Below are 22479 nucleotides of genomic sequence, written 5' to 3'. Positions count from 1 at the left end.
ATGCACGCAGTGCGCGAGCAACTGCGTGGTTTACACGCTCGACTCTGCGCGTAGCACTGTGGCACTGCTGCCCGGCCTGCGCGCGCACAACACTTGGCACCCGTGCGCGCTCTCAGTGACCTACACGCCCTTCACGCATGGGCCTTCCCTGATCTGCCACGCTTGAGCGCCAACGGGCATGCACATCATAAGGGCGATGGCCTAAAAGATCAGGGTTGGGTGTCACCGCCTGTAGTGTGTGTTGTAGTGTTGCACTAAAGGACTTAGTCTCCAAATTGTGAGTCAATCATGCAGGCATGTCCCCCACAATTGGCACACAGGCCTCTGTGCAGGAATGCCACATACTTTGGGGCCTTACAAATAGTTATAGAATGGTCAACTATCAAACCCTAATCATTCATCTTAGTTAGGTATGATGTATTAGGAAATCATCGGAGAAATATTTATTTAATATCTTCATTTTGTTGTCTCCTCTCATACTATAGGCAGAATATTCCATCAAAAACACTCAATTACTTTCAAATACTAATTATTGCATTCAAACTAAGACTGTTTGAATTCCATAATTAGACGCTTGTGTGGCATAATCAAAATACAATCATACATCTACAAGATGTATTTTGTGTCTTAGGTCTAAGGACCAATTACCCGATTGTGACATAAATTGACCTAGTTGATACCTAATATCATCAACAGGCCAACTCAATTGACCACGTTTTTTAAGGATCCCAAAATATCTCTCCTTAACATCCTTACACCAATGGTTAGAATATCAACCATAGTCATCATGTGAATGAGAGTATATGCTGCTATTGTATATCAATATTTTAATATCCCTCTTAAATATCTTATGACTAGTAGTGTTCCAAATATATGTATACAAATATTTCATTATATTATTATGATATCATCATAAATCACTTATCATCATACTTATCCTTGAACTTCATTATTATTGTCACATGAGCATAATAATTATTATTTTTTAAATTATGAATTCATAATGAAGCGTGGAATGGGAAGGATCATTCAAATACTAAAAAAAAGAAATGGTATGAAAACTAAATAGGGTAAGCTAAGGGGTATTTTGGGGATGTAATCCCCAAGTATGAAATATTTTTTTCCACTTTATTTTCTCACATTTGGAGGTAACATTATCTGTGGTTTTCTTAAAGGCAAATGTTCTCCAAGATATAGATTGATACTCCTTGTTCAGGCTTAAACATATGTATACTTTTTTAGTTCTTAGATTATCCTTATTACTATTGAATACCTAGGTATGGGACGAATGTATATACCCGAGGTTGATTTATTGAGTCTTTAAGATTCATATTTTATTTATTAACATCTTAATTGACTTTGTCATCTTCATCAATAAAAGTATATGTATTATATCAATTTATACAACCATTCTCTTCAGGATCTTGAAGTCCTTGAATTTGTTTGAAAATTATTGATCTCCTTTATTATGTTATTATCTTCCCTTACCATGTGTAATTTCATGTTCCCTAGAATTATATCATTTGTTTACACATAAAAAGTTAAAATTCCATCTATTTCTTTATCTCTCCATGCTACCATTATATTCTTCTAATCCCCTTTATCTTTAGCCCATATAAACAAATCATCAAATCAGCCCATGATTGTATGTGATTCAACCCTAACTATATCTGACCTAATAATAGAGTAATGAGATAAAAAATATAAATCAATTTTGTATAAAAATCAAGTTAAAACAATGACCATATAAACACCCTAATTTGAGTTTATCAATAGCTCCAACTTGAATTAGATGTAAAATCCTCATCCCTATTACATATCCCATTCCTTTGATATGGCTGCACTTTTTATTTTTTCTGTTGAACTAAGAGGGGGTGAATTAGTTCTACTTCTTTTATTTATATAGATTCCTTCTTTAACTCTCTCTTACTTCACTCAAGGGACAATAAATTTTTACCCTGCTTCGGGGCACTAATGTGCCCTTACTGCAGCCGCGCCTCGCCCGAGGAGTCGCCCTGACTCCACTAATCACTTTGGCAAATGCAAAGTGAGAAAAACTGTTCGCGATGTACAATCGCTCGCACTGATCTCAAGTAATCACACACTAAAAACACTTGCTCGGTGCCGACGTCTTCCTCGACCTCAATTGAGTGCCTTCTCAGCTTCCAGCAACGTTCTGAGCCTCCCCTCAGTCCACTCTGTGCTGACGAAGTCCTCAGGCCTCAGGCCACCATCCCGTGTTCACGTGGATGTGATCTTTCTCCTGTTAGTGCACTTCCCTGAAAAGCAATATAATGACAATATCTTTGTTGACCTTAAGTAAACTTTTCTCCTAACCCTAGTTTTCTCCTAAATTCTGTTTTTCAACTTTCAAGTCACAAATCGTGTATCAAATGTCAATTGATGTCAACTACCAATGGATATGATCAAATGCAGTCAAAATCTAAACTTATATCAACTGGTAATAATTCTTCTCAATTGTAATAAGATAGTCCAATGAGATCAATTGATGTTTACTAATATCAGAAATATTCAAAGTAGACAATCAGATCAATCAATATTAAAGATCAATTGTCTTAACTCAAGTTAAATGTGATTTAACAAATATCAATTCAAATAAAGTAATTATAGTGAGTCTGATCGAATGTGATTTAGAAATCTCAAATTAAATCAAACAATTTCACTGTGTAAATCCTGATCGAATGTGATTTAGAAAATATCAATTCAAATCAAATAGTTATATCAATTCTGATCCAATGTAGTTAGATGATATCAATTTAAATCAAATACTTATATCAATTCTGATCCAATGTAGTTAGATGATATCAATTTAAATCAAACACTTGTATCAAATCTGATCAGTTATAACAAAGATATATCAATTCAAATCCAATAGGTATATCAATTATGATCGAATATATATATATGGGAGATATCAAATGTATTTGAATTTGCGAGTTAATGCATTCAAGAAATCGATTTAGATAGTTATTTAAATTTCATCCAATCTAAAATTCAAATTCAAGTTTACAAGATGAATGAATAATTTTCGAATTGAATTTCTTATATCTGAAGAAAACTGAATTTCAAGAATGTTACTTAAAATCAATTAGAATTAGGGCGCCTAAAATATTCCAGTATTTTGAAATCGAATTCAAAACTAATTTGAATTAATCAAACAATTCAAATATATTTAAAGCTGTCAATATATTCAATAATCAAGAAGTCCAAGAAAGTTGGTTATATGATTTCAAATAATTGCAAACATCAAAATCGAATTGAATTTTATATCAATTAACTATGTAGTAAAAAGAGATTTAATCTTTAATCTTTATCAATCAAGATTTCAATTAGATTTTATATTTGATTTCACATAATCAAGAAACCAAAAACAACTTGTTATTTAGATTTCAGAAATCCAAGATCAAAATCAGTTTTTCAAATTATGAATGTTCAAATTTCGATTTTAGATTCTAACTTACGAAAGTCAATGAATTTCAAGAACCCTCAAATTAATTTCAACAGAAATCAAGAAATTGGTATCTTGATTTCAAGAAATCATGAAATTAAGAACCTTCAACAAGATATGGAACAATCTAACCAGGATTTTCTTGAAGAATCAGTAATCACAAACATGCAGATGATGACGTCCACCAATCTTGAATTTCCTCACCACCAGCCAGAACTTTCAGTTGAGAGAGAGAGAGAGAGATCACGATTTTTCAAGAGAAGAGAGAGAATGAGCACCAAAAAGAACACCTTAGAAAGAGGCTACATTGGATATTTATAGCCTTCAACTGTTATTGGGCCCAATTTTCCTTGTCTTATTGGGCTTCTACCTTAATTATAAACTTATTATCCCTAATATACTCCATCACATATTTATCTAATAAATGTCTATATATTACTACCATATTCAACTACTTAATTAATTTCATTAAATATCTATTATATTAAATCATCAAAATCCTTTTCCTAACATTTTCATAGGACCAAACTTAGTTTGTCTGTATCTTCTTTGTCCACTGCTCACTCTTACTAAAGATGACGTTTTTAAACAGCTATTTCAACCCCAATTTTTCTATGGCCTAATCATGAAATTTTATCAAGATCATAAATCTTTGCATTTTATTAAATCTTTAATATTGATAGAAATAGCAATGACCGACTAGTCAATCATGCATTTTCTATCTTTTTCAATGTTCTATAATATAACATATTCATTATGATGCACATGTTATGCATTTCATGAGGTGAGTGCATGATTTGAGTAAGTGATATTTGATGCTCGAGGATCACTAGTTTTAAGTATGTGTTTGAATATTCCTACTCAAAGGACACTTGAGAAGGAAATGAAACTATTTAGTCTCACTCTTATGATGAGTGCAAATGACCTGCATCACTTCATGTATTTCGTCATACCAAATTAACAATCAGGTTGATTCATGTCATGGTTGTGTAGTTAGTTCTTATATTTAAAACATCAAAGACATCTAAAGGAGGGTGGTTCCATTTTGAGTAAAAAATATGAATCCCTAATCACAATATTTAAATTAGTCTTAGTTTAGATGTAGTAATATATTTAAAATGGTGATTGAGTGATAAAAATGGGATTTCATGTCCTCTGCATAAGAGTAGGTTTTTCAAGGAAGATGACATCATTATGTCATTGGCAAAATTAGTGGAATATCAAAGATGATTTAAAAATGCATTAATACTAACTGGGACAACCAGTTAGTGTTTGATGATTAACCATACCTTAAATCATCTTATGAGCAAAAAATATCTGATGGATTATATTTGAAGATAACAAATGGTGATAAAGGTTACAAGAGAGTTAATATTCTCATTTATATCCTCTAGAACACAAGGTGTTGCTTGACACCCTAGAGCTGAAAACTCAACCTATCGATTAGTTTAATCGGGTCCTTGGTAAATTAATCCATATGTTGATATAGTAATAAAAAAGATTGGCCAATAAAGGTTATTGGGCCACTAGTTTCACTAATTATATTGATACATTTGATGTTATTTATGGCATCTTGAGTGTAGATATAAAAATCTTTATCTAAAAAATCATAGAGATGAAAAAATATAAAATTCAATTATGCATGTGATTTACATAAGTCAACATAAACTTAATGTATGTAGATTGTGATGGATATTATGTGGCCTTCAATTCAATCACACCTATTTATTTTTCTTAAGTTATTAAGATAAAACTTCATATGTTTTGTTCTTTGTGATGTTTTATGATGAAGTACTGAAATATATTTTGTGATTATGTGAATTACGGTGATATCATAATACAATGATCACTGGTCTCTAAAAGTTTATTCTTTTTTTTTTACTCTCTAGATGGATATCAAATTTTCGAAAAAGTATAGCACATAGAAATATTACTCACTCCATAACTATGGGCGATCGATGTCCATTAGTGTAGAAATATTATGGATGGATGGTGGGTACACTTTATGGAAGTAGTTAAATAAATTGATCTATATATGAATCCTTCAATTGATTTAATATTATCCTTGAATCCTTCAAATATTTCTGTCTGATTCATGCCAAGGCTGTAAGACATCAGAGGTACCATGTGAATAGCTGATTGTTTTTTACTACAACTTACATGTCTGTAATCGTGAAATTCCTATCAGACTTGGTGTGAATTCTTCAAGTATACAAAAGTGATTGTATGGTCAAGCTGATATTTTTTGTCCTTGGTATAATATAATATTGGCTTCAGGAAGAAGATCCATTTAATTCCTTATCTAGGGTAATAGATGTATTTGATAATTTGTTTTCCAATGATTTTTCTATTATGCATTATTACTGACAAGAATGATCAATTAAGGTTTGATAATTAACCATACCCTAAGTTGTGCGGGAGTGTCACGTGAACAAAGGATTATACATACACAATAACTGACGATGATAAAGTTTTCATAGCGAGTTGATATAATATTGTGTATCTTCTAGAGCACAAAGTGTAGCATGACACCCCATGGTCTCGCAATTGAACCTATCTATTGAGTTAAATCAATCTTTAATTAATTATATAAATATATATGTTGATATAGTTAATTAATAAGGTTGCTTAATATATATAATTCTGTAATTAAATTTATTTACTAGACTGATACATTGGTCTGGAGAGTCACAAGCATTAGGTGCAATCAAAATTTAGAGGCTTTTATGAAAAAGGTACCCAAAGAGCTTTAAGTAGAGGGCACCCTTTTTTGGTGCATATGTAACAACAGTCTTGGAACCCCACTTCTTCTCTTCCTCTCTTATAACCACTATCTTCTAATGTGACTGGAGGGTGAAAATACGTACCAGATTTTCAAGAGGTTATGTTCAATTGAACCAATAATACGTACAAGGTTTTAAGATCAAGTGGACACATCTAGTGTCCAGACATGTGACTGCCTTGACAAAACCCACGTAAGGATTCTTGTTATCACAAAATCAGTTATACTTAAGGTGATCTGATCATCTATTAGTCTTTAGCTTCGACTTGTTTCAATCAGTGCATTTTATACTGAGAATAGTCATTCTGGAACATCAATCATGCCGCAAGAACCCAACAGGTTTATGATTTATATGAGTCCACATTAGTACATATATACACACACACATTATAATGATTTTAAATTGTATTTCTGGATGGCAATCTAGGTGTACACGGAGTTATCATCTAAACTTTTTGAAACATATTAATTGAGCCCAAGTATTATTACTGAGAAGAATGAGACTACTTAGGGAGTCACTCAATACAACAGGAGGATTCATAAAAAACTGGACCTATATTTAAGAAATAACACAATAATTGTTTATCATAACTTTATAAAAGAACCATCCCTTAGTTGTGTTCAAGTAAAGTACACCACAAAAAATTGAATAATAAAAACAGCATGACAAAACGGAACAACTTCAAAAGCTCTACAGGCACCAACGACTCCTCGTGCAATTGTCCAATTGGATTATAATGTATACTTATTTAACTTTCTCTATAAATTCATATATTTTGTATGTGATTAGGTTGAGGTTGAGTTGAAAACTTGAGATTGGAGAGGTCCAGCAAGTTGAATGGCAGCCGTTATCTGTCACGTCACACGTCACGGTGACGGGAAGGTGACAGATGACGTGACGGTGACGGAAATTAGGGGCCCGTATCTATGACGGTGATGGATGACGAACTGGGCGGGACGGTGACGCAACGGTGACGGGGGGCCTCGGACGAGTGACGTGACGGGACGGTTAAAAATGACCAAAAAAGCTTTAAAATCGTTAGATTTAAGCTTTTTGACGACCGAGATTTCGCCATGGGTGTCGTGAACTATATTTCTTGGCATTTTGCAGAAAAGTCCCTGCATTAATTCACGCTCGCAAAAAGATGCCGTCCAAAGATAATTGGAGATATGCCCTCCAATTCTCTCTCCTCCGCATTGTTTTTTTTTTCCGGGGGTCACACGTGACGGTGACGCCGTCCGGTGAGGGGGACATGACCGGGACGATGCAAACCAGGATGGTGAAGCAAACGTGATGGATTTTTCTGAAATCCTTGGATGTACGACGGGACGGTGACGTGACGAAACTTTTGTCACGTCACCATCTGTCATGGATCATCACCCGTCCCGTCACGTCCGGGGCGTCATGTCCCGGACGTGCAGTTATCTACCAGCAAGCCGTGGTGACAGACAGAGGTGGTATGTGGTGGTGACAACAGCGGCCGACAGGGCAGGACGGGACGGCAGCATGTTATTTCTTCTTGTTATCTGTTATCCGTTCCATTATGATATCATTATGGCTATTGCTAAGGATGTCACTATCATCTTAATGATATCATAATGTCAATATAGTCTTAATGATATTATCATACCAGTACTGTTCCGAAACTTTCGATATCCATTATCATTATCCGATATCCACCATAGAAACCATGATATCAATATTTGTGCTTTAAGCATAACGGGTATTGTGATATCTGATAGCATATATTGGATACGGGTAGTCAGGAGCACCCTAAATTGATTAGCTCTGAAAACATCGGGAAGATTGAAAAAGCCCAAAACTTTTGATCACCCTTCTGTCCAGGGAGCTCAAAATTTTTGGGGTTTTGGTTCAGATCTCGGCTTCTGGTTCTGCTTCTTCAATTTTGGTCATGAATCGCGTTGCGGGTATAGTTTCATCGTTCTTCCGGCGCCAAACTGAGAATCTGGGATGGGGAACAGCGGCGAGATCATGCCGAACGCCGGTTCTTCATGGGTCTCTGACAATGCTGGGCGCTGTTCGTGGTATCAGAGTGAGAGTAAGAAATGGTAATCTGGAGCAGGCTCTTGCCATAATGAACAGGAAGATGCAATCGAGCGGGATGGAGAGATTACTGAAGCGGGCGCGCTTGCAGGAAAGACATCTCAAGAATTCCGAAAAGCGCGTCCTTGCCCAAAAGAATCTCGAGCGCAGGATTCGCGCCCAAGAATTTCATAAGAAGCTTCGCCAAGCCCTTGTCAACAAACTCAGGTGTGTTCTTCGCTTTTCTGCATTTTTGTTGGTTCTATTATAATCAACATTGTTTGGTTTGGTGTGGTGGTATAAGATTCTTAAGCATCAATTCTTGTAATCTGACACATAAGAATGTTGTTGTTTCCGATTGATGTTCGGTTGTGTTTATAATCTGCATTAATCCTTGAAGGCTATTTCTTTGCTTTATTACTCCGAATATTCAACGAAGGTACCCGACTTTTGTTGTAAATGACACAATCAAAGTACTTAAGTTCAGTGTGGTGGTAATTTTGATTGAATACATTCTTACGCAATGCTGCATAAAATGTGAGTCGTAGCAGATTTTGCTTTGCTCGATTGATGTACTATAGTGTTTCTCATGTGAATCAGCCCGTGATGTCTTCCTTCCAGATGTATGCGATTGATGTACTATAGTTCTTGAAGTTGTTGCATACTGTGCTTCTGTGAATAAATATTAGGCTCATTCTGTTTAGAAATGTATGCGATTTTTAGATACGACATCTCATTCCAGAAGTGTTTATTGGGTTTCCATAAACTTTATTTATTATCTGACCCATTCTTTGATACTATTAAAAATTCTCTCGTCAAGTTTACTCCTGATCACTACTAGGATTACTGTGGCTATGAGCTCCGTGGAGAAGTTGTTACTAGTTTTCATCTTCAACTCACTAGGCTTGCATTTAGTCTGGTCAGAGAAAACTCATAAATTTGTATTTTCAAATGTTTTTCTATCCAGAAACTTGATGATTTACCAGTACCCGCACCTAGGGTTCGGCATCAATGAGGATGATGACGAGTGGAAGATGGCTAGTCTTCATTGTCGTTGTTGTTGATCTACTGATGACGAATTCGTCTGAGTCTTCGTCATTCATTCAAGCTAAACTTGGATGCTGACGATGACGATGATGATGACTAAGTCTTAGTATCGTCATCAATGACCATGACAATGACAATGAAGATTAGTCCGCGTTCGCTCATGATTATCCTCAATTGATGCCAAACACAAAGTGTGGGTACTGGTCAATCACCAGTTTCCGAATACGAAACAGTTGAAATTACTAAGGTATGAGTTTTCTTTGACCAGATTAATGGGAAGGCTAGTTAGTTGAAGATGAAAACTAGTTACAATGATGATGACTATGATGAATTTGTTGTCATCATTCTTCTAGGCTAAACATGCTTGACGATGAATTAGTCATCCATCAACACTGTGTGCAGAGTAGAGTTTGCGAGTCGACAAAGAGAGTGACAAATCATCATCCAGCTCTTAATGATGAACAGTCATGGTCATTACAATCAATCAGACCCCATCCATTGTTGACGCAGGAGTTCATCAGTTTTTTGCTGACTAGTTGGTGGCCAATTAGTGAAGATGATCGAACTTGTGAAGGACGGCGACAAATTTGTCATCCATCTGCAGAGTAGACTTCTCTCATCAATGAAGATGATGCTGAGTGGACGATGAAGCCATCCAGCTGTCGATGGTGACATTGACGTCTCTGATATGATCCCTATCATGTGTTAAGCCCCCTTAGTGCATTTTTACCTTCTTTTCCTCCTCATATCTCCCTTTAAAGATGTAGCCTCCTAATGGAGAGCAGGATTTAGACTGTTAGTGGAAACATTCTTCTGAATTGGCGATTTTGCCGTCGTTGTGGCCTGCCAACAGTGTCCTCTTGGTTTTCTTCATCGAACCCTGTCGGTTCATATCAGTAACAGCCCACTCAGCATCTATGGATGACAATGAAAAAATCTACCGATGATAATGATGTTTTCGCTACTGTTTGCCAACCCTAATTGCATCTCTTCTTGGGCCCTCGCAGCATCTATTGAACAGTGCGCCTGTAAGTCTCATGACAAAGAGTAGAAGTTGAAGCCAACCCCTTATATCGTTACATTGCACTGTTCTTTTGAATTTTCAGCAGAAGAAAACCGCCTTTTTGGGATAGCTTCTTCCCTCTAGTTTTCTTTATTTTGTGGCGCTTCTCTGCCAATATTCATGATTTACAGCAACTGAAGACCATGGAAAACGGGATAGAGTGAAGAAGCAATTGAAAGAAGGAAGAGAGAAAAGAGCAGGGAGAACAGGGGTCAAAACCAATCCCAATTAAACTTAGAGGGTTTCCAATTAAAGGGAAATTACAATAAGAAGCCTTCTTACGTCAGCTTTTCTCCTGATTTTCTTGATGAGCTCCTAACTGATTGGGAATTAGACATACTTCTTCCTTGATGGACCATTTGATGTATTCTCCGCTGAAACAAAAATATATTTGGATCAAGTTATCTTGTTCTTATCTTCGCATTACTATGTCCAACCTTCTAAATATGTTTGACGTTTCTTTTCTATTAGAAGGTTCCTTTAGTTCATCTGCCTTGTCATTCCTCCTGACGAAGAGTGCCATTTTCCCTATTATCTCTTCCATTTCTTGACCAGATTAGACAGCCAATTGAGTGTTCTCTTGCATGATAAATCCATGACAATGCGTTGTCATGTTATGATTATAATCAATGGTCTGAGAAAGAGATGGAAGAAAATATTTTGAAGTAAAAAGTGCTTCTGTGAATCATTTTTCTAATGAGCAATATTTATGTAATGCGTTTTGGATATTTTCCATGGATGTTTTTAACACTTTAAGTTCGAATATTATAAAGTAAAATTTCCTCCCAGACTTACAAAGTTTTTATCCTCGTTATTGGGTGATACTCGATTTTGAGAAAATAACTTTAATGCGTGTAGCGGTCATATTGCCTATGTAAACTAATCTTGGGTGTTTGTTTCTTGTATCAGGGGCCTCTGAAATTATTACCAGGTACGGCTGAAGTTTTTAACTGTGCAGAGCCTAGCGAGAGAAAGAGAGAGAGAGAGAGGAACATAACGACCATCATCCCTTGGAATTTGATCTTCAATAACTCATCTTCCTAGACTCCCTAAACTACCCTTTAATTTCGCTCATTCTTTTTCTGTCTCCTATATTTTCTTACTAGAGAGAAGTTCTAGAGAGAGAGAGAGGTACCCGTTGATCTTCATCCATTGGATTTTAATTTTCATTATCATTTTTGTAGCTTTACTTCTCATTCTTTTTCTCTCTCATTTATTTTCTTTCCAGAGGGAGAAATTCTAGAGAGAGGTACCCGTTGATCTTCATCCATTGGATTTTAATTTTCAATATCTTTTTTGTAGCTTTACTTCTCATTCTTTTTCTCTCTCATTTATTTTCTTTCCAGAGGGAGAAATTCTAGAGAGACGTACCCGTTGATCTTCATCCATTGGATTTTAATTTTCAATATCTTTTTTGTAGCTTTACTTCTCATTCTTTTTCTCTCTCATTTATTTTCTTTCTAGAGGGAGGAATTCTAGAGAGAGACACCCATTGATCTTCATCTCTTGGAATTTAATTTCAAGCTCATTTCCTAGCTATACTTCTCTCATTATTTTTCTCTCCCTTGTTTTTCTTCGATATGTTCTAGAGAGAGAATGCTGCGTTTTCAGCCTACATTAATGGTTGCCCCAACTCCTTATTTGGGTTGTCGGCAACTTTTGATTATCACACAAAATAAACAGATTTTCTGATTTGGCCTGCCCAAGTGGGGCCCGCAAAATAATGACTAGATAGTGGGGCGGCACCGAAATTGACGTGTCAAACCCGGAAGGCTACGTGAATAAATAAAATATAGCAAGTATTCTCCACATTAATATCTTATTTCTAAGAAAATATCCGTTCGAATTAATCGGGATCCATTTATATACATACTTTCATCTAAGTCAACCTCGTTGACTTTTGGGGTGGGTGAACAGGATAAACAGACGGGGAGTTGTTTAATGAAAAATAACTTCCTAATTGCTTTTGATTAGGATTCGAGGACGGACGACGAATAAAAAATGATGGAAATGACGACGAATTATTCTCGTTTTAATGTCAAATCTCGTTGACTTCAGCAGTGAATGGTCCAACATTCCTGAAGTTTTTTGAATCTCCATCAAACAATTATGGTGGGCCCGCCATGGCAAGTTGATATAGTTGGCATGAATTGATTCGGTTTATGGACTTGTTCTAAGTGGGCCCACGATGGGCGACGAGAAGGCCCACTAACGACGTGGACGGGTACCAGAAGGGGCCCACCAAGACGCCTGCGATCCTCATCCGGTAGCCACTCGCACGTGCGGGCGGTCTCAAGAACAACCTCGTACATCCAACGGCTGAGATTGAATGCGAGGTAGAAGATCCGGGACGTTGGCCCACGGATAAGCTCATCCGACGTGGCGCGTCCTGGGCCGCTCATCCGGCGGACGCCCCAATCTGACGTCCCGAACCAGCGAACTACCCACGTGGCCCAATCACGTTACGCGCACTATTAAAGGCGGGCCCCACGCGGACATTCAACTAACAGGCCCGGAGTTAGCTCCGACTCGGGAGTCGGGAGTCAAATAAAATAAAAACTCCATTTACTAAATTCGACAAGCTCTGATTATCCGAATTTTCTAATAAATGCGAGGGCAGAACCGTCATTTCCATGTGATCGTCCTCCTCAGCGATATTTGTACCGGCGGGGGTGTACCTCTAGGCAGGAAGAGATAGAGATAGAGATAGAGAGAGAGAGAGAGAGAGAGGGGATGGAATTGAGGTGATCTGGAGAGAGAGGGGGGGAGGGGGAGAAATGCAGGAATTTCAAGGGATGGCGGGGGCGGCGGCGGTGTACGGCGGGGGGGAGGCGGCGGCGGGGGGGCGGCGGCTACGGCCGCCGCCGCAGCAGAATTTGAGGTGTCCGAGGTGCGATTCGAGCAATACGAAGTTCTGCTACTACAACAACTACAACATCTCGCAGCCGCGCCATCTCTGCAAGTCGTGCCGGCGCTACTGGACCAGAGGCGGAGTCCTCCGCAACGTCCCCGTCGGCGGCGGCTGCCGCAAGCCCAAGCGATCTTCTTCTTCTTCTTCTTCTGCGTTGGGCGGACCGCCGAGCCAAGCGGCGGATCCGATTCCGGCGGCGCCGCCGGTCCGGGCGGCGGATCCGATACCGGCGGCGGTTGCGGATCCGGTTCCGGTGGCGGACCCGAATCCGTGGCAGGGGGCTGCGGAGGCGCCGTCCTGGCTGTTCGAGGAGCAGGGCGGGTGGTGGGGGATGGATCCGTCTCTGTTCTTGCCCTAGATCGAAGATTTCCCGGGCGGTGGTGATCGAGGAGATTGCGAGGGGGAGAAGAGGGCGAATTCCGGCGCCGCCTCCCTTGTATAAAATAGCGTTATCCTTGTTCTTGACTCTCTCTTTACCTATATTTTAAATATTTTATTTCTGCTGAATTCGCGCTGCGGTTCGCGTGTTCGTCGGAGAGAGTCTAGTTGCTCGCGGAGGGAGACAACGCGGTGTTGGGAGTGTGGAATTTTTAGTTTTTTAAACGCGGAGTGGGAGTGTTCATCCGTTGTTCTTCCGTTCGTCGGATCAGACTCTCTCGGCAATCATCGTCTCTCTCTCCCTCTTTCTCTCTCTTTCTCTCCTTCTGTCACTCTCATACAATCTCTCTCACAAACTCTCTCTCATCACTCTTTCTCTCTCTCTCTCCTATATTTTCTCTCTCCCCCTCAATCTTTCTCGCTCTCTCACTCACACTCTCACTGTCTTTCTCTCTCACTCTTTTTCTTTCTCGCTCACTCTTTCTCTTTGACGCTCTGTCTCACTCTCTCTTTCACTCTCTCACTTTCGTTCTCTCTATTTCTCATACTCTCTTTCTTCCTCTCTTCTCTCTCACTTCCCTCTCTTTCTCTTACTTTCTCTTACTCTCTCTCTCTCTCAGTCTCTCTGTTTCTCTTTCTCTTACTCTCTCTCTCTCTCTCTGTTTCTCTTTCTCTTACTCTCTCTCTCTCTGTTTCTCTTACTTTCTCTCACTCTATATGTTTCTCTTACTCTTTCTTACTCTCACTCTCTCTATTTCTCGTACTCTCTCTCACTCTATCTGCTTCTCTTACTCTTTCTTACTCTCTCTCACCCTCTCTGTTTCTCTTTCTCTCTCTCTCTCACTCTCTCTTTCGCTCCCTCTCTCTTTCTCTCTCTCGCTCTCATTCTCTCTGTTTCTCTCACTCTCACACTCTGTCTCTCTCTCTCTCTCTCAGTCACACAGCGACTCTTTCTCTCTCAGTTACTCACTCTCTCTCTCTCTATCTCTCTTTCTCACTCTCCCACTCTGTCTCTCTCTCTCTATCTCTCTTTCTCACTCTCCCACTCTGTCTCTCTCCCTCTCTCTCACTCTCTCACTCTGTGTCTCTTTCTCTCTCACTCAGTCTCTCTTTCTCTCTCAGTCACTCAGTAATTCTTTCTCTCTCAGTTACTCTCTTTTTCTCGCTCTCAGTCTCTCTTCCTCTCTCTTTCTCTCTCTCACTCTCTGTCTTACTCTCGTTCTCTCTCACACACTATTTCTCTCCTCATCTTTCTCTCTCTATCTTTCTAACAATTTCTCTCTTTCTCTCACTCTCTCTCCCTCTCGTTCTCTCTCCGGAATACAAATACTTAAAACTAAACATGCAGAGTATCAAGAAAAAGCAAGTGAAATTAAAATTTCGTTATGTACGAGGCAAGATTCAGACTATATTGATATATGAAGATCACTCTCTCTCTCTCTCTTTCTCTCTCTCCCACTCTCTCTCTCTCTCTCCTGTTCAAATAGCAAGGCTAGTGGGTAACCATTTTGGGGAAATAAAAATCGAATATTTCAATTAATGTCTGCACTTGTTACGGCGGCGGAGGAGCTGCTCATTGATAATCAACGGAGTACACACTCTGTTCAAATCTCGCCGCTTTCAAGAGTTTCTACGAGATGCTCGAGAGGACGTTGATTCAACACGGATTTGCAGATCTGCGCAATCCGACCACCGATTCCGACATTTCCAGATCTTCTTCGCCACCGATTTTTCCCCCGAATTCTTCAAAATCCGACCCCGATCCGGAAAAGAGTGACGTTCTCGACAAGGTTTTGTTCAAGAATCTCGTCGAAATGGTTCCTCTCGTCGAATCTCTCATGGTGAGTGTCGTGCTTTATATTGCCGTGGTTTTCGTCTTCTCTCCTGCTGATATTTCCTTTCTCTGATCGAAGGATAAGCGATCGCGTTCGTCGTTCACTCGGCGAGCTTCCGTGGCTTATACCCCTGCGCCTTCCCACGATAGAAAGGTTACGAACGCTGCCTGATTCATGGTCTTCGATGCTTTCTTTTTGTGGAAATCAGATATGTCATTCTAGCTGTAGCATTGAAGCGCGTTGGATTTAGGGTTTTAACTAGAATTTTCTCCTCTTTTCTTCTATCGCAGACTGCAGTGACGAAAAATAGGAAGACAGCCCAAAGCTTGCCCTTGGCAAATCAAAGAGAAACAGGCATCAACAACTCTGGCAAGTGCGGTAGTAAAGATGATGGTCTGCAGGCAGATGATTCTTCTGTTCGTAAACCGAGCGAAGAATTGCTTTCTCTGAAAGAGGAAGTATCTGTTCTACAGAAAAAAATTCTGGAAAAAGAAGAAATCCTGAAGTCCATGGAAAGCTCGGTGGATCAGCTGAGAAAACAGGTTGAAGAGAAGGATTCAGTAATCAAAACTGCCGTGTCCCAGGTCTCCAGTTTAAAGGTGCCAGAAAATGAATGCATTTGTGATACTTTCCTGTTTATATTTGCAGTATCTTTTTGATGGACATTACTGATACTCGATCCCTATTGTTCAAGTGTCCTAATTGTTTGACTTTGCTATGTGGGATTGTGTGATCGCATCATTCTAGTCTTAAACTAATTTTAGGAGACTCGTGTTGTTAAATTATCTATTCCGCAATCCTCCTTACCAGTAACAATGAGCTCATGTACCTGACTATTTCTTCTGCTAAATGGGCCTTAAACGTTGCTAGCACATTTGAACCGCACTTTACTGTTAGTAATTCTTGTAAATCCCTTCTTCTTTATGTTATTAGTTTTCTTGTTGTAATCATGATCTGTAGTGGATCTGCCTAGTCTATGAAGTGGGTCACTTAATGGACAAAGTAATTTGTAGCCTACTTATAGATTCTGTTTTCAAACCAGTATTAGCCTAAGTAATACCTTTTTCATTGGGGAAAGCCCGAATCAAGAAGAGAGCTGACCTCTTGGCTGTTATTTACATCTCTGTGAAATTTGATGATGACCAAGCCTGATATTCCTGGTTTGGTTGCGTAGTTTTCTTTTTAAATTCCATGAATCCACCTGGTATTTTTGGCTCATTGAGATTGATGTTTACATTTCCCCCCTTCAAATTAACTCGTGGAGATTTATTGGAATAAATATGTGCCCTTAATTTGCGGAATATATTTCTTCTTTACTACTTTTCGACTCTCTAACCTCTAAATGTCAGCCAGTATTGTTTAGGCTGACGGGTTAAAAATATGCCCAGCTGACGGGAAAATTTCTTTTCGATCATTTAGGCTCTTACATAGTCCGAGTCTTTGGTACTTTTTAAACTCCAGTTCTTGAGCTTCGTTTTTGCATTGCAGTTACAACTTGCAGATAAGCAGGCGGCAGTGGAGAAACTGGAGTGGGAGGTAAAAACATCAAATGAGAGGGTTGAGAATCTTCAGAGGGAGTTGGAGACTGTCGAATATGAAGCCAGTTTATTTGTGCGGCTGCTTGAGGAATTGTCGAAGAGTGATTCACAATCACCAACAGATGAATATATTACATATTTTCCTAATCTTGACAATCTTGTTGACATTGTAAGTCTGAATCTTCTTCTCTATCTTTCTAAACACCGTCAATCATGCTTCTTTTAATCCTGCTTTACTGGAAATACATTTCCTCATATCGGACTGAAATTGCTTAAGAACTGCAATGGATAGCAACCTGCGTTAGATAGTTTTAGTTATTCCTGGTAAACACGCAGGTATTTTGGGACTCTAGAAGTGTCATGTTGATCAAGTAGTCTGTGCTGGGTAATTTGATTTAATTTATTTAATGATTTTAAGATCCTTTGGATCCTTTCATGCTTACCTTAATAAATTAGTAAAACTTACTTTTCCTCAGCCTATTGCGGTGCATTATTTTTCAGTTTAGAATGTTCCTTCGCAATGTTTTTAGAAAAAAAAAGTCTGACAACAATTTATGTTCACCTGAGATTTCACGCGAATTCTGTTCCAGCAGAATTTGGTTGAAATATTACAGTATCTGCGGTTGAGATTAAATCGTTTCTTTCCTATGCCATTCTGTCTTCCTATTCGCGCCTCTGGTGGGTCCTCTTCTCAACATTCGATGATTCTTTTAACATGAACAAACTAGGATTGGATCAATGACGCATAAAGTTTGATACAAAGTGGGGATTATTCTTTGTTGATAGTCTGGGAGAATCGTAGAGGAGGTTGCAAACAGTCTCATTCCTGGGATCTGCCCAGGCAGGTTTGACTTGATAAGCTGATTTAGATTATTTTTTGTGTCATTAGGAGAAAATCAAGTGATAAGGTCCCTAGGAGGACTTATAAGGGTTAGAGGCAGAGACATGATGCTGACTCACGTGCAAGGCACGCGCGTGCAATTTCAAATGCTTAAAGGTGGTATAGGCATGATTCAACTGTAAATAGATAAGATCTCAGTGGGGGAAGGCAATGGTGTCATTTTATTGGATTCAGTTCAAGGGGCAGGAGATCCTCTTAGCTTCAAGGAGAATTGATCTGGCTAATCCTCTGATCTGCTTGCAAGGAGGAGCACCGATCCTGACTTCTCTTAGAGCGGCAGAAGTATCGTAAAGCTCTATGTCAGCAAGACTGTTGGAGGAAGAGGGCAACTCACCATCATCATCTCACTTCTGTCAGTTGTATGGAGACCTCTATCGCAAGACCAATATTGTTTCTATCTTGACGTTTACAATCAGACTGATGCTATACAGTCTTGACTCTTACTTGTCGTTTAGTTATTCATTCTCCTTTAGTTACGATCAAGAATACAGGAGGGAGTCATAACACATAGTCCTCTCTTCATAGATAGGTATCATGTACATCTCAAAAAGGTCCTTATTGCGGTGGCTAGAGAAGTTAAATCAAGCACTCCAGCACCTCAAGACCATCATGAGTTCCACCCCTTTCCTTGCAGCTCCATAGCTTCTCCAAGTCTGTCCAATAGAGTGAGACAGTTCTGGTTAAGGTGGCCAATTTTGTGCTTTAAGTAGCCTGTTTTACTGAAAGAACAGACTTGAACCAATAGCAGGAGGGGACTAAATATTCGTGTAATTAGTGCAGAGATGAAAACAAAATCTAATTGCCTGCCAATTCATTATTGGTGGTATATTGGCCCTGCAATACTATGTTGGTGATATGATGCGGAATGGACTCTGTATGACTTTGATAAACGGAAAGAGGACAGAACAGACTGTCTCGTTCAGAAAATAACAGCAGCTTAATAAAACAAGTTGAATTAGTCTCTGATAAGGACGCAAACATCAGTCCATCTCGTAGAGTGAGATAGAAAGCCGATGACAACAGCCCAATTCTGAGCCTGTGCTTCCCCTGGGATGATCCCTCAGCCCAAAAATCACAGAGTATATGTATTTAAATAGAATTACAGCAAGCCTCAAGGACAAAAATACCCCTGATATATATCTCTGTCAAGTTATATTCCTTTGCATATTTTCCTGATGACGAACAATGGATGCTCGCATAGTGAAGTAATATTTTCCAGCAGGGACAGCATTTTCCTCTGCCTCGTCTCCTCTCACTCTTGCTGGCCTGCTATTTTCTCTCCCTACCTTTCTTGTTCATCTCTATTTCTCTCTGTTGCCTATTCTATTATCTAATCACTGCATAGTTCAATACTAGTGCCTAAAATTTTTCTCCCTGGACTGAATCCTGTTTCTGGACATTTTTGTTATTTTGCTGCGATCCAAATTTATTGTTGTTTGCCAACATGTGCAATACGATTGGTTGAAATGCAATGTAATTATGTTAGTGATTTTTAGTTTGAAACCTGGCTGACACGGCCTGGGTTGTTTTGAACTTGGTTTACGTGTGAATGATATTTAAAACTTCACATCCAGATTTCGGCCAGTGGGTAAACATTCTTGTCATGAACGCAGTGAAATTCGTCATTCTGTTACCGCGTCATCCGTTGTCATGAATGTTTGTAATATTCTTTGATGGTGTTCCATAGATGGTGTTTCGTGTTATCTGACTATCCAAAAGTTGAAACTTCAGAATTTTCTCAAAATATGACAATTACACCATTGCAGGATGTCGATGAGGATGGGATGGAGGAGGCAAGAAAGTGTTATGTGGCTGCCATTGCCGCAGCAAAGGACAACCCAACTGAGGAGACATTGCATGCGGCTGCAGAGGCGAGGCAGAGGCTTCAGGCATTCGTTCTCCAATGATTTAAATGCTAGGTATGCAGTTTCTCTGAAGTTAATATTTAAACGTGTTTTGGTTGTTTCCGTGGCACATTGAAGAGTAGGCTCTCTAACTTATAGCTTCCAGTATGTCTTGTTGGTAGGGACGAATCGGATTTGTTTTTTGGTCATCTTCTGTTCATTCTTTGATGATTATTAATCCTGTAAATTCTTTGATTTGGATAAATCTTGATCCTGATCTGTAAACTTTTTGCCTCAGTGTATAATGTGCTTGGACAGTTGTCTTGATCTCCTACTGTAAGAAATTAATCACTGTGGATTATCTGAAGCCTAGTTCTTCGTTTTGCTTGATGCAAGGTTGAACTTAATCTTAAGATCATCTCAGGGAAATGAATACTGATGAGCTGTGCTCTTACAATACTCATTTGGCATTTTGTGCAAAGTAGAAAAAAATCATTGGACAATATAAGGTGGAATTCGATGATAATGAAATCTTAGCATTTCTATTCTTCGGACGTTTAAAAACAGATGGAAAATTAGGTGTGTCGCATTATCTCTTTTATTTAAAGTCTCTATCCACCTGGTTTGCAAGATTGGTGCTGACATCCATATTTCCATTGTCGCATTCACCGTATCCTGTTTTAACTGAATACATTGACGGCAATGATTTCGCTAGTCAGTAGCAACCCTGAGTCTTGCAAATTTGAGTTGTCGTCTTCTAATCCTCTTTAAATTGGAGTACAATCATATAGTTTTTCAACTAGTCAAAATATGAGGCCCTAATTCGGATAATATTGAATGAGATAGATATCATGGGGCACAATTGCAAAACATAATCACTTCATAAATTCTACTTTCCCTCTGGGCAAGAATATGGAGGATTATATGGAATTTTAAAGAACACAACACATGTTATATGAAATAACATACCCCATACTTCAAATCAATAGAACCTGAGTCCTACCTTTGATATGGGTAAATGTTTTTTATTAGTATTTTGATGCTGTAAGAAAAAAAAATTAGGCCAGTGTCACCCATCAATGGAGGTCAGGTCAATTTTAAAATCTTTACTTGTATTTATTGATAAGTGGCCAAATTCATTGCACGCTGCATTTTGATCAAATCACACATTTTAATGCCGGATCTGCAGATTCGGATTACACCTTGGTCCCTAAGGCGAAGCAACTTACAATGAATTTGGGCACTTGCTATGAATTTGGCCACTTGCAATGCATTTGGCCACTCCTGCATTAAAATGTTATCCGAGGTGGGCAGTGAACAGATGGTTAATCCGAAGATGCTGATCAGCATTAAAATGTTATCCAAAGTGGGCAGTGAACATATGGCTAATACGAAGATTCCATTCAGCATTAAAATGAGTGATACGATCAAAATTCAACTTGCAACAAATTTGGAAACTGGAAAATTCAAGGATGTACAAAGAGGGTTGAGTAGAAACAGGAGGATGGAGAACAAGCTTGTCCAAGCTTGTCCAAGCTTTGGTTGAGTAACATAGCCTGGAAAACAAAGGACAGCCCTTTTAAAGATGGTTGATGACTGTGATGTGACATCCTTACATAGTTTGATGGCAGATCTTCTAGTGCTTGTTATCCTGGATCTCACCTAGATGTTAGATCATTTCAACAAGTAGAATAATAGACATAGACGACTGACAGACATCATAAGCTAACAGATTGTATAGGCCTAAGGCTGGTGTGAGCCCATTGTGATGTAGGTTGGCAAACAATCTTAGTCCACAAAAAACATTGGATGTTAGTGTTCATTATGGATCAACGACCAGAACCTTCATGTGAGGACATGTTGGTTTTAGGTGAGTGTTTTTTAAATTGGCAGTCTTTATTTTTAAGTAGATTTATGAATAAAGTATCTATATAGATTAAGATCGTGAAAAGGAAAAGGTTTTTTTTTTATATTTAAAAATAATGAATGTTAAATGAAAAAAAACCTTTTCCATTTGACAAGGTCAATAATTCATTTTACAAAGAGTAAATTGACAATGAAAATTATAAAAATAATAGTATGAATGACCAAATTATTTATGTTTCCATAAAATAAAATAAAACATATGTTTCTACATCTTGTGGAGTATACATAAAATAGGATATGTAATACTGGCCCATTAGGCCAATTATCCTTCTCCCTCTATCTCTCTATCAATCAATAAGCCTATCTTTCTTTTGTCTACATAAGACCAGACTATCCTTGTTTGTTGCTTAAATACTTTCTCCCAGACTCAAATCAACGTATTTTCCTGTCCTAGCCAATTTTTACTGCTGCACTCACTCTACAAAGCTTCCCCTGCATTTTTTTTCTATTTACCTTATTTCCCTCTGCTACCACACTCTCCATGTGCAAGCACATTCACTATAATATGCTCAACTTGTGCCACCATTCTGCCATTGCTATTCTTAATGCCTTGCGCTGCCCTGATTGTCCCTACTTCCTTTGTCACTACACAGTGCCACCATCACACCTTTGGGGCACAAACAACCACCACTCTATTTTTGGCATGCATCAAGGTTGATCCCTTTTTGGTGCACCCTTGCCAAGTCAGGCAACATGCCACATCATCTTCTCTTGCTTCGTTCTTCTGCCATGTCACCAATA

At 38.6% G+C, this 22479-nt stretch overlaps 3 protein-coding genes across 5 annotated transcripts; all 3 read left to right on the top strand.

Annotated features, from left to right (window-relative positions):
• Positions 1–8033: 8033 nt before the first annotated feature.
• LOC144712922 (Ribosomal protein S21 family protein) lies at positions 8034–11495 on the top strand. Its single transcript, XM_078587335.1, has 2 exons — positions 8034–8523; positions 11315–11495. The coding sequence occupies exons 1-2, from the start codon at positions 8165–8167 to the stop codon at positions 11322–11324; spliced, it is 369 nt and encodes a 122-aa protein (XP_078443461.1). The 5' UTR covers positions 8034–8164; the 3' UTR covers positions 11325–11495.
• Positions 11496–13126: 1631 nt separating this feature from the next.
• LOC144712921 (uncharacterized) lies at positions 13127–13823 on the top strand. The gene has a single exon (XM_078587334.1). The coding sequence runs from the start codon at positions 13183–13185 to the stop codon at positions 13672–13674; it is 492 nt and encodes a 163-aa protein (XP_078443460.1). The 5' UTR covers positions 13127–13182; the 3' UTR covers positions 13675–13823.
• Positions 13824–15130: 1307 nt separating this feature from the next.
• MPB2C (movement protein binding protein 2C) lies at positions 15131–21286 on the top strand. 3 transcript variants are annotated; one of them, XM_078587631.1, is made up of 6 exons: positions 15131–15535; positions 15608–15682; positions 15820–16128; positions 17018–17236; positions 19735–19887; positions 21002–21286. In XM_078587631.1, exons 1-5 carry the CDS (start codon positions 15332–15334, stop codon positions 19873–19875), a joined length of 948 nt encoding a protein of 315 aa, XP_078443757.1. In that variant the 5' UTR covers positions 15131–15331; the 3' UTR covers positions 19876–19887; positions 21002–21286. The 3 variants fall into 3 exon arrangements, with proteins under 3 accessions (XP_078443757.1, XP_078443756.1, XP_078443755.1); XM_078587630.1 differs by lacking the exon at positions 21002–21286 and adding an exon at positions 20111–20139 and having other exon boundaries at positions 15132–15535; XM_078587629.1 differs by lacking the exon at positions 21002–21286 and having other exon boundaries at positions 15135–15535; positions 19735–20139.
• The last annotated feature ends 1193 nt before the right edge of the window (positions 21287–22479 follow it).

This window comes from Wolffia australiana, chromosome 15 (genome assembly GCF_029677425.1).
Source record: "Wolffia australiana isolate 7733 chromosome 15, ASM2967742v1".
NCBI classification, from domain to species: domain Eukaryota; kingdom Viridiplantae; phylum Streptophyta; class Magnoliopsida; order Alismatales; family Araceae; genus Wolffia; species Wolffia australiana.
Note: the sequence above shows the minus strand (reverse complement) of the source record. Positions and strands in the feature narration are given on the sequence as shown.

Bases quoted from the DNA above. Each gene is read 5' to 3' on its own strand.
- LOC144712922 (XM_078587335.1), top strand. From the start codon at position 8,165: ATGAATCGCGTTGCGGGTATAGTTTCATCGTTCTTCCGGCGCCAAACT.
- MPB2C (XM_078587631.1), top strand. From the start codon at position 15,332: ATGCTCGAGAGGACGTTGATTCAACACGGATTTGCAGATCTGCGCAAT. The intron at 16,129-17,017 runs GTGCCAGAAAAT...TTTGCATTGCAG, and splicing joins CCCAGGTCTCCAGTTTAAAG to TTACAACTTGCAGATAAGCA. The intron at 17,237-19,734 runs GTAAGTCTGAAT...ACACCATTGCAG, and splicing joins TTGACAATCTTGTTGACATT to GATGTCGATGAGGATGGGAT.
- LOC144712921 (XM_078587334.1), top strand. From the start codon at position 13,183: ATGCAGGAATTTCAAGGGATGGCGGGGGCGGCGGCGGTGTACGGCGGG.